At 42.1% G+C, this 11,764-nt stretch overlaps 1 protein-coding gene across 1 annotated transcript; it reads right to left on the bottom strand.

The window, feature by feature from the left end:
- Positions 1 to 1,130: 1,130 nt before the first annotated feature.
- On the bottom strand, positions 1,131 to 11,535 carry SERPINB2 (serpin peptidase inhibitor, clade B (ovalbumin), member 2). The gene is made up of 7 exons (XM_006837543.1): positions 11,368 to 11,535; positions 6,455 to 6,574; positions 5,133 to 5,261; positions 4,070 to 4,187; positions 3,470 to 3,612; positions 2,621 to 2,785; positions 1,131 to 1,535 (listed from the first exon to the last, which is right to left on the bottom strand). The coding sequence occupies exons 1-7, from the start codon at positions 11,533 to 11,535 to the stop codon at positions 1,131 to 1,133; spliced, it is 1,248 nt and encodes a 415-aa protein (XP_006837606.1).
- Between the last annotated feature and the right edge of the window lie 229 nt (positions 11,536 to 11,764).

The raw sequence follows: 11,764 nt of genomic DNA, 5'->3' as shown, positions 1-11,764 counted from the left end.
CACTTAACAACAACAACTCTAGCTTGACTACTTCTTAACTTAGCTATTAAGATCTGCAAAGACCCTATTTCCAAAAAGAGTCACATTCACAGGTTCAGAAGGTAATCTTTTGGGAATTAATAATTCAGTGCACCATAGAAGCCACTTTGTGCTTCCTGTCCTTCTCAGAGAATTGTCACTCCTTTGAACTCTGAACTCAATGACTCTGAGCTTGAGTCTGTGTCTGAACCACTGGGCCTGGTGTTTATTCTCAAGGTCCCTGAGGTTTAAACCCTGGTTTCCTCAGAGCACTCTGACCTAGATTGTTCCCTTTCACAGCATTTTGTTGCTGTGAAAAAGCAAATCCATTTATCACCTAAGTCAGCCAGTCCCAACACTGAGTCTCCATACAAATGGGACCGTTTAGACTTTGATTCCTAGATCGTATTTTTTCTAGGCTTCCATAAGTGAGCCATGAAGCCTTTTCCTGGGGAATCAAAATGTTAAAGGTCTCGTGGTCTGCAGATCTAATGGGATGACAACACACAATGGTCGTAAAGACACGTGTTTCTTTATTATATAGTTGCAATCTTGCGTATGGTGCAGACACATCTTTTTACTACACAGTTATGAAATACATGTAATATATTTGTCTGCTTTGTTCAAAACTTTTTCTGGATATTCCTTACAGAAGGATATGGAAAAACGCTTTTCCTTCAGTATTAAAAGAGCAAGTTAGCACATTTCCTTTGATAGAAAACTATCTAATCACATGCTTCTGTAACTCCATCAGTTACATTAAATAGACAGTGAATAATAATAGTTAAAAAAAAAAAAAGAAACCTACCATTATACATTATATAAAAGAATAAATAACACAATGACAGTTAATGCTCCAAAACAAACTAGCAGGGAGGAAGAACTAAATGGGACATCATCCTATTCTAGGTGACCAAGTGGTGACTAGTGTTGCCATGTTTTGATTGACAGGGTTGTCTAACTATTTATGTATTTTGTATTCAGTGAAACTTATATAACTAGTCAATTTTAATCTGCAAAATATGCTCAAAAAGTAGAAACACATAGCTAAAGTCTCCAAGGTTTGGGCACTTGAGATAGCAAACCTGAAGCTTAAATAGAACCCTTTAATTTTAGGGTGAGGAGAATCTGCCCCCAAACAGGATGCTCTTGGTCACTCTGTGCATGATAAAGAAGAGGAAAGGATGGTCAGCCACAAACTGTGGGCCTCCATGGCCAGTTCTTCCGGACATTGTGGCCCCGGTGCCAGCAGCTGCCTCTGTGCCCTCCTCATTAACCTCCACTGCAGCCTGGTGGAACACCTCAGACAGATACAGGTCATTACTGTCTGACATTCCTGAGAAGTTGGCCTGGCCTTTGTTGAAGGCATCACTCATACCCAGGCTCCTCAGGATGGGTTTGAGTTCATAACGCTCTTCCAACTTGAACTGGGGTATGTACACTTCAACATCATCTTCGGCCAGTATGTCTTTGCTGGTCCACTTGTTGAGTTTGTCATACGTTATCTCATTTTCCAGCTGAAAATCCAAAAAGTGCCAGTCAGTGTCTAGTTTTTTGTTTTTGTTTTTTGTTTTAAAAAGGGAAATAAGTCTATTTAACTCTATTATTAGGCATCAGTGACTTTATTAGAAGGGTAGGTAAAAAAATATATATTGCTACAAAATCTTAAGAACTTTTGTCAAACAAAAACATTAAAATATGAAGGCACAGTTCCCTGGCATATCTAGGCCTATACACTTTGGAAAGTGATGTCTCCATCTCTCTAACTCCTCCCCAAACAATTCTGTGCTTTTTGATTTGTGCCACATCTTAACAGTAGTTTGGGCATCCTCAAGGGACTCAAATCATGTTTCTTTTCAATGTTCTTTGAGTTTGGGAAACAAAATGATGTCTGAGAGGGCAAAATTAGGACTGTAAGGTGGATGGGGTTAAAGTATCCCAATGACATTCTAGTAGGACAGCCCTTGTTACCCATGAAGAATCAGCAGGTACATGATAGGGATGGAAAAAAAAATTCATCGGCCTAATTTTCCTGGTTTATTTGTCAGAGAGGTAGTGCTCAACTTTTTTAAAAAAGTTCTTCATAATAAAGTCCCGAAGACCAACCTGTATTCTTTGAGAAGATATATCAAGATTACTCCTGTGAGATAGCCAAAACCAATCACTATAACCTTCTAAGCTGACCTTTGCCTTGAATTTAACTGGCCCAGCAGATTTCCTCAGAAGCCACTATTTTGATTGAAACACTTTTATTGGAAGGCACCCCAATAAAACTAAGACAAATATATTACTGAGAGAACCTGTCTTCAATGATCCACTGATCACAGAGACATGTTTAAACACGTTCTGTTTGGAATAAACCTGTGCAAGTATGAACTGGACCCTAGTAGCAATACTTTTTGACTTACACTTGTGTATGGAAGGTGAGATAAAAATGTGGCAGACTAGTCACATGTTTGCAAGAAGTTAGTATGCATAACAGACACAATTCAGTGGGTTCTACGAGAAGCTGCACACCATTTCCTGAGATACAGACACGTTCACCTCATGAGAGGTAGGTTTAGCTCCAGAAACGTGAAACGATTCCAGTTGGAATGCTTACCAACTCCAATCCAGTAGACGCATCCACAATTTCATCGGGAAGCAACAGGAACATGCTGACATCACCAGCATATGGGAGTTCTACCACCTGAGTCTTTAAGTCTTCAATGTACCCAATGTTCACCTTTTCATGCAAGTGCATCATCTGTACAGGTTTGCGCTCAGTCTGAAATGTTTAAAAATGAAATATGACCATCCTGATACTAAGATATCCAGAGATTTACAGTTAGGCATAAAAGACAGCGAGTACTGCTTTAGTGTTGAAGATGATATGTTTTTAAAATTCAGCAAAACAAGTTATTTGTATTACTCTTAAAGTGGGTGCTTTGATCTTATTGGAGTTATCAAGTTTACAGTCATTTTTAAGATGGGTAATAATAATGATAAGTAGGAGCCCTGGTGTGGCGCTGCGGGCTAATGCATCAGACCGCAAAGTCGTTGCAACTGCAAGGTCGGTGGTTCAAGCTCACCAGCTGCTCCTTGGCAACCCTATACAGGGTTGCTATGGGTCGGAATCGACTCCACAGCGTTTAATAACAACAACAATAATAATAAATAATATTTATTTCTTTATGAGGCAGTGGGCAACACCCAACCATCACCATCACCACTAACCCCTGAGGGTCCACTGTGATGGGGAAGTCATGGTGGGGGCGGGCGACCTGCCACACCACTGCACCCTGGTGCCAAATGGACAGTGAGCAACCAGGGGGGACTCTCCCATAACACCAATTTCCTGACTCTCCCATAACACCAATTTCACTAAAGAACTGGTCTTTGGAAGTTAAACTTATTGATAAATGAGAAGTGGGTGGTATACGTTAAGAAAATGCATCTTGTTGCCCCTTACCGCATTCACACGGAAAGGATAAAGCCCATTTAATTTCTTCTGGAAAGGAGTTTTCCACTTCCCTTTGAAGTAGACAGCATTCACTAAGACCATCCTGGTCTCCTCATCCACCGAACCTTCTGGTAGCAGGTTTGGGATTTTGCCTGCAGAAAGCATGACATATGTCTAGGTCTCATGATCAAGAGGTGGGAAGCCATTATGATTTCTTGACTCTTTCGAGTAACTAACAAACTGAACATCCACGTTCGTCAGATTCTGCAGACACACTTGAATTTTTCTCTAGATTTATTTGAAACACGTATCAAATCTCTCAGGCTTGTGAGAACCAAGAGAAAATGAAAACATGTTGAATTTAAAACTTAGATTTGCTATCAAGTTTTCAAAGTATATTTTTGCTTCCTGTTTTCGTTTTTGTTTCCCCTTAAAGTTTTGCAGTTCTATGTGAGGGAATTAATTCAGAATGAAGTGAAACAGAGTTTCTTAAGGAAGGTATTGAGCACCTTCTCTGTTATAAGCAGTCCTAACTAGTCTCTCAGGTGAGTATTATTAAGGTCAGTGCTTTCTAAGTAGAAAAAACAGAAGGCATTTCCTTGGTTTTACCTTTGGTTTGAGTCTTGACCCAGGAATTAATCTTTTGTCTGGCTTCTTCTGCACAGTCTAGAAAGTCCACTACCTGGGGTTCTGTAGAGTAATATTTCTTAGAGAGCTGCATGTATTCCTTTAAAGAAAAAAAAAAAAAATGTATGCAGGATTTACACTGAATGAACCATGATGTACGGAAATTAAGGACTTTCTGCCAAGATTGGTGTTCTGGGAAGGGAATGAGTAGAGGTTGTATTGGGGAGGAGGTCAGAAAAAGGAAACGGCTGAGATTACAAGTGCACAGTTGATCTCCCTCCTTGTCAGACTGACCCTGGGTTACAAACACCTGATTTATAGACAACTCCAACTTGCTCTTCATGGTGATGTAATCTGTCCTCATTTTGAATTGATTGGACTAGCATCTACTCACAACTATTTCTTCATCATAATCATCTTCACTTGCTGCACATGCACCACTTATATCATTGAAAGGGCTTCAATCCTTTTCTTGCACTAAACGTTTAGGTTAAACAGAGCCTATGCTGACTCACCTGGGGAGCTACCTGTACTCTATCTCCCTTCACATCTCTCCCCAATTCTTATCTGCTCTTAACACACTCTTTGCATTGCACTGATTAATAGATAGCTGCCACGGAGTCCGCTCTGACTCATGGCCACCTTACATAACCACAGAAGGAAGCATCACCTGGTCTAGAACCATCCTCACAGTCACCAGCTTTGTGAATCCATTGTTGATGGCGATTTTGCCCGCATGCTGCACTGTGTGCTTCACTCTTGCTTTGCATTGTGGACTTAGAGTAATGGAGAACTTTGACTCTTGAAAGCAGTTTCATTGCCTTGATTTATTCTCTGTAAGTGAGCTATCTGCAATAGGGGGAGGAACCGCCAACAGAGTGGGGACAGGGGCAGCTGCCATTACCTGGTGGCATTCATGTGCAGCTAGTTGTGGAGAGCCCTGTGGGATCCTGGCTTTCCTTGTAGGTAGTGCAGATTGTAGACAAATGCTTAAAGACAGTAGCAGGTTTAGGGTCCTGCTATTTCAATGTCAGGTCTTACTTACTTCCTTAAATCTCATGGACTTCTCTCCAAACAACTGATTGGTGCTTTCCAATAAGTAATCACCGGAGGATGAATTCATTGCAGAGATGAGAGACTGGAAGGATGAATGGACTTTATTTGCAGTTTGGGCCTTGAAGAGAAAGAAGGGATTCCTTTTACCGACCGCATGAATACTACACAAGAGATTTCTAAAGCATTGTTGTTTATACCAGTGTAACGATAGCATGCTGTTTGCATGTACATTTATGACACTTCAGAGGAATCTTGAAGAGGTGGTATGGTTGTCAAGTGCCATCGAGTCAGTTCTGACTCACAGCGACCCTGTATAGGGTTTCCACGGAACAGCTGGTGGGTTTGAACCACTGACCCTCTAATTAGTAGTACAGTGTTTATTCTAGTATATTAAATCTAATAATATAGTCTTTTATTTGTTTCAGATTTTGCCATGCCTATGTAATAAATGGTAACGTGCTCAGCTGATGAACAAAATTTTGGCAGTTTTAACCCACCCATCTTCTCCATGGGAGAGACTTGATGATCTGCTTCTGTAAATGTTGTTATTGGTGTGGTTGGTGGTGGTGGTGGTGGTAGTGGTGTGGTTGTTAAGTGCCGTCGAGTCAATTCTGACTCACAGTGACCCTGTATAGGCTTTCCTAGGAGCAGCTGGTCTAGTCCCAATTCCTGTTGTCTAACTGAGTGGCTGCTCTTTATGGAATTGAAGCATTGTAAACAGAGAAAGCAAGATGGGATGAGACTGTTAAGACAGACACAGATATTTGAGGGTCAGTGGCCTCATGAGTTCTCAGACCTGGACATTCCCATTTCTTAACTATTTGTCACACCCTGCTCTCTTTCCTCTGGACTCCTGGTGTGGTGCTGTAGGATAAGCACTGGACAGCTAACCACAAGGATAATGGTTCAAAACTACCAGCATTACTCAGAAACCCTATACATTGTTGCTATGAGTCAGAACCAACTCCTTGTCCCTTAACAACAGTCCTTTATCTTCTGGAAATCTGCATCTGTGTATGCATATTCTACAAGCTTCTACAATGGCTTTAGAACAATTCACACAACCAATCAATGGACTCAAACTTACAAGTAACATGGGCTGAGAGTCACGAAGTCTGAATTTTGCCTTGGTTCAGCAGTTAATTTGCTGTGTGGCCCTAGGGAATTAATTTTATGACTCGCAGTCTTAGATTTCTTTTAGTAAATGGGAGAAATTGCACTAACTGCCTTCTCAATCTGACACTGTGGTTTGAAGATGACAAGAGTCTAGACAGAAAATACAAACGAAAGGTGGACACTTGGTTGGGATACCTGTAAAATGCCGTCAGGGTACGTCGTGTTCTGGATCTGTTGCATGATGTTACAGCCGGTGAAGTTCTTCTGGGACACTGGGACAAGTCCGTGGTCTCCAACCTTGTTAAACTGAAGCACCTACAGTTGGAATTAGAGAAAACGGTTACACTTCTGGCTAAACTACTTGTAAAACTAGTGACTATTAGGTGCCTCTACGTTATTTTATTTTGTCTTGTTTTGTCCAGTTTCCTGCCCTTGTATGGGGAACAAGCACAACCATTCTGTTTGAAAGACTAATTGTCTACTGCACCATGGCATGAGGATAAAGCTAGTAATTGTGGGACTTTCTGAGATGCTCTTCATATAGGATATGTGAATGCAAAGTAATCTAAATTTCCCTTACAGAAAACAGCATGAGGTATTATATGCTAGTCTTTATAAGGTCATTTTGAACAATAGTTATAAAAATGGGTCATTCAATATTAATTGGGATCTAGAAATAACCTAAGCTGTCACTATACACACAAAGAGAAATTAACGTCCACATGGGGTGACAAATGACAGTGTTGAGTCACTTCTTCACATGGTAACAGGCAGAGCCAGATGAGTCTGTGATCTGTCTAAATAGTTAGGGGGAAACTGGCCCCTGAGAAGGGTGGATTTATGTTATCCCAGAATATGAGTATGTGTTATCAGTCTTCATCTCTACGCCTGTGATGATAATTCCCTTTAGAAATAAGATGTCTTTTGTATGTTAATGATGCAGGATTAGTGGAGGGTGTGTTTTGAGTCAGTATCTTACAAGATATAGAAACAGCACATTAGGACAGGGAGTAAACAGAGCTGGGGAAGAGAGGAGATTCAGGCCCCATGAAGGCTGCTGAGGAGCAGAAACTCAGAGAGACACAAATCTTCCTCCAGAGCCAACAAGAGAAAGAACACCGTCCCCTAGGACTGGTACTCTAAATTAGGACTTCCCCTACTCTGAGAGAATAGATTTGGGTTTATTAAAGCCAGTCCCCTGTGGTATTTCTGTAGCTGCAGCATTGGAGAACCAACACAAACCCTGTGATGTTGACTCTGACCCCCTCGGCCCTGCATGAGCCTGTCAGTGTCAGCCCTGCGGCTTACCCCTGCCTCTCAGGACTCCCCACGATGTCCTTCTATAGAACATCCTGTGGGGCCCACAATGAGGAACTGCTGATGAGGAAAGTTGAAAGATGATAGGGACTATGATCACCAAGTAAATATGGACTTGTACAGCCAGATACTGAGCTCTGAGCTTGGGGTGAGGGAAAGATGTTTGGATTTTCTGGGACTTTTCTGTTCTCTTCAAATCATATGTCATAAATTCTGCCCAAAAGGCTCTGAGAAGAAGGGGCTCCCTCTGCCACCACATAAAGGAATAGTACTTCCTGTGTCTGTATCTTTGGTTTGTCTCCTTCTAAAGAAATGTTATTGCTATTGTTATGTGATGTTGAGTCCATTATGACATATAAGGAGCGTATACAACAGAGTAGAACTGCCCATAGCATTTACAAGCTGCAGAAACCCTATACACGGTCGCTATGAGTTGGAACCAACTCGACGGCACTTAACAAAACAGCAATTTTTATGGGAGCAGATCGTCAGACCTTTACTCCCACGGAGGTGCTGTTGGTGGGTGCAAATCACCAGCATTTTGGTAACTGAGCACTTAACCACTGTACCTCCAGGACTCCTGTCTAAAGGAATGCTGGTGCTTAAATCAGGGGTCTCCTGGCTGCCACAGACACTTCCCTGAATCCCTGCAGAGGTCTCTCAGGGCAAGGTTTCTGCAGGAGAGGACAGGTGAGATAAGCCTGGGCCATGCTGAGAGACACAGAGCACATAGTCACAGAGGCTGGGTCTGTGGCCTGGACCCTAACTAAGCAAGCTGTTGTTAAATAGTGACTCTGTATAATATGGATCGGAATTGACGCGACAGCACTTAACAATAACATAGGGTTTCCAAGGCAGTACATACTTGAGGAAGCAGAAAACCTCAACTTTCTCCCACAGAGCGACTGGTGGTTCATAGTCCAGTGCTTATTGTATAGAGCTGGTCCTGGTGTGGGTTAATGAGCTGGACTGCAAAGTCGGTATGAACTATAAAGTTGGCAGTTCAAACTCTTCAGTCGCTCCTGGGAAACCCTGTACAGGGTCACTATGAGTCGGAATCGACTGGATGGCACTTAACAACAACAGCAATGTTAATCATAAAAACTAGGAAAGAAGATTCTAACTAGCACACTGGTCTCATATCTCCTCTTTCTTTCTTTCTTTCCACTTCAACTCTGTTCTTTCTACCAGGAGTACTAGTTCCCAACAGAGTGGTCCTCCTGCCTTAATTCCCTCATCTGAAAGCACCTACCTTGTAGGGTTTGGGGAACAAATGTATAAAAAGCTCTCAGAATCTGCCTGGCCAATGCACTAACAAGTATTAACCACTCTTGTGACTACTGTTTATAGGTGCTTTACGTAATATCTCTACTCTTCACAACTATCTTGCAAAATATGAATTTGCATTCCCATTTTACAGATGAAGAAGCTGAGGCTCCGAGAGTGTTCATGCTTTTGCTCACACCTGGCTGGTAGAAAATCCATGGCTCAAACACAGACATGTCTGCTCCCAAAGCCTCTGCCACCTTCTTACGCTGAAGGCTCACCTCTCTTTTTAATTGGGGAGCAGTCAAATTCGCCTTTGCGTTTTAAAATCTGTACATGCTGCCGATTTAAAAGATTTATAAGAAGATGTCACTGTGAGTTGGTACCGACTCGATGGCACCTAACAACAACAACAACACCAAGCACTTTCTGAATATAGAAAAGTTGTATTGTACTCAGAGTGTACACCAGTTCATTTGGCGTAAAACTGTATTTATGTTAACAATTCCGAACAGTTCATTCAGCATATGCCCTGAAAATGAATTGCTTCTTTGCATTTTCAAAAATGAACACCTTGATGTTTTATAAAGTTTTCAATGTATTCACTTTCTATTTTCTCAAGGCAAAATAATAATAATAATAATAAAGGGGAAGAAATGTTGCAAAGGATTGAGCAATTGAGTTTCGCTGTAAGTGTCTCTGTTTAAACAGCCACAAACACAGGGAGAGATGAACCATCTTGGCTCCTGCTGAGGCAAGATTGGCCAACATTCTCTCTGCGGAATACTTTTGGCTCAAACAAGGCCTGTCTTAACTGGGTCACCATGTGCCTGGAAAGATGGATCTATAGCCAGGTACACTCTCATGGGAAAGCAAAAAGCAGCCGATGGCAGTTTGGTGTGTCTGAAGGCACAAGGGCTTGTGGAACATCAAGGCCTATATTGGAAATATTCAATGCTCCTGTTTCTCAGCGTATATGTGAATGCCTAAGAACTTCAGTTATAGAAAAGCCACAGTTGTGTCACTGGCCTAGGACATAATAGGAGCAAGGTGGTGGTGGTGTGCTGTGGAGTCGGTTCCGACTCATGGTGACCCTCTATAGGGTTTTTGAAGCTGTAAATATTTACCGGAGCAGAAAGCCTCATCTTTCTCCTGCAGAGCTGCTAATAGATTCAAAATGCTGACCTTGCAGTTAGCAGCCCAACTTATAACCCACTATGCTACCAGAGCTCCCAACAGGAGCATATGAATTTGAAATATGTAAAATGCATCCCATAGGAATAGTACAAAATCTGGTTGGAAAAGTTCCAAATATTTTGAAGGTCTCAAACTCATTGGAAAGCATACTCTGGTTGAGCCTGTGTTCATTCACCAAGCCAGTGGCCTTGGTACAGAGATAGCTCACAATGCTGTCCACACCCTGTCCACTTTGACCTTGAAGACTGACCACTCTGTGAGGCCAGACCCCATCTTTTTGACAGGGCCTCATAGACTTGATAAAGTAGTCGAAGTTCCTCTGAAGCAACCTCGCCTTCCATACATCTCTGAGGGTCCACAGCTCAGACACTCTCCTAGGACCATTAAGAGAAACTCTTTACCTGAATGATTTTAGGGGAAGGGAAGCACCTCAGTACTAGCACAATGGGAAAGACAATGAACCATGTGCAACTTTGGGATAGGCGCTTCATTCCGGCTACCAGTTTTCTTCACTGTAAAATGATAAAGTAAAACCAGACCCACTTGGTGTCAATTCCAACTCTTGGAGGCTCTATGTGTACAGCTGTTCTTCATAGTGACTCTCGATGACTGAGTTTTAGGAAGCAGACCACCAGAGCTTTCTTCCAAGTGGGAAGGCACATTCTGGTTAGTAGGCAAGCACTTATTGATGACACTACCTAGGGCTCCCACTGTAGAAGTTGAGTCTTAAAAGCAAATGAGATACTGTTGGCAAAACATATTGAAATGTATAAATATTATGTTGTTAATATCTGAGATATTGACAAGAAACCCTGATGACACTGAGGATTAGGTGTTGAGCTGTTAGCCATAAGGTCAGCAGTTTGAGCCCACCAGCTGCTCCTTGGGAGAAGAAGGATAGACTTTCTGCTCCACAAAGATTTACAGTCTTGGAAACTCTATACATGGTCTCATTGAGTTGGAACTGACTCAATGGCACTTAACAGCAGCAACAAAACCCTGTATAGAGTTGCTAAGAGTTGGAATTAACTCCTTGGCAGTGGCTTTGGCGTGGTCTTTTGGAAGATGTTATCACTATTGACGGGTTCAAGTCTTGTCAGTCAGTTAATATCCGTCTGCCTTTTGCTACCTTCAGATGAGGGTTTTGTGATTTGGTTGTTGGTAAAACTAAATCTATGTAATTCATGTTGTATACCACTGGATACTTTATTAACGTGTGATGGTTGCTGATCTTGTTACGGTCAACATAGCTTGAGCAAAACATAGGAACAATTCTGCCCAGTTCAGAACGTCCTCTGTCCTGATTCAGAGCTCCAACACAAACTCACCTGTGCCATCTGGTCTGCAGTGTCGCCCCCGGCACCCAAGTAGACCATGGCCATGGTGGATGAGATGCTCCATGGGGAAAAGAAGAGATTCTCAGTGGGGTTTATTTTCACCAGTTGCTTAAAGAAATTGAGGGCAAAAATGGTGTTCGCCACATAAAGATCCTCCATTGTTTCAATCTAGAAGGGAAACGAACAAGAAAAATAAGGTCTAAAAGACACTCAACAGTTTGGGTGAAGCCAGCAAGTGGAACAGGGTGTAGCCTGCCTAGGAGGGGTTCCGTCTGGTCTCCTTTCATAGGTCAACTTGAAAAATAGCAGGACCTGCTTCACAAACACGCTAACAGCATGGCCTCATGGGCCTCCCACTGGGTTTAATGCTCTGCTGTCATCATCCTGA

The sequence above is a fragment of the Chrysochloris asiatica genome, unplaced genomic scaffold, assembly GCF_000296735.1.
Source record: "Chrysochloris asiatica unplaced genomic scaffold, ChrAsi1.0 scaffold00021, whole genome shotgun sequence".
Classification (NCBI taxonomy): domain Eukaryota; kingdom Metazoa; phylum Chordata; class Mammalia; order Afrosoricida; family Chrysochloridae; genus Chrysochloris; species Chrysochloris asiatica.
The sequence above is the reverse complement of the archived record's forward strand: the minus strand, read 5'-3'. Positions and strand labels throughout refer to the sequence as shown.

What these genes read in the sequence shown, in the direction of transcription:
- SERPINB2 (XM_006837543.1), bottom strand. Translation starts at nt 11,535, where the DNA reads ATGGAGGATCTTTATGTGGCGAACACCATTTTTGCCCTCAATTTCTTT. An exon ending in ACCCTGACGGCATTTTACAG is followed by an intron (nt 5,262 to 6,454) that starts GTATCCCAACCA and finishes TTTCTCTTCAAG; the next exon opens with GCCCAAACTGCAAATAAAGT. An exon ending in CGTCTACTGGATTGGAGTTG is followed by an intron (nt 1,536 to 2,620) that starts GTAAGCATTCCA and finishes TTGGATTTTCAG; the next exon opens with CTGGAAAATGAGATAACGTA.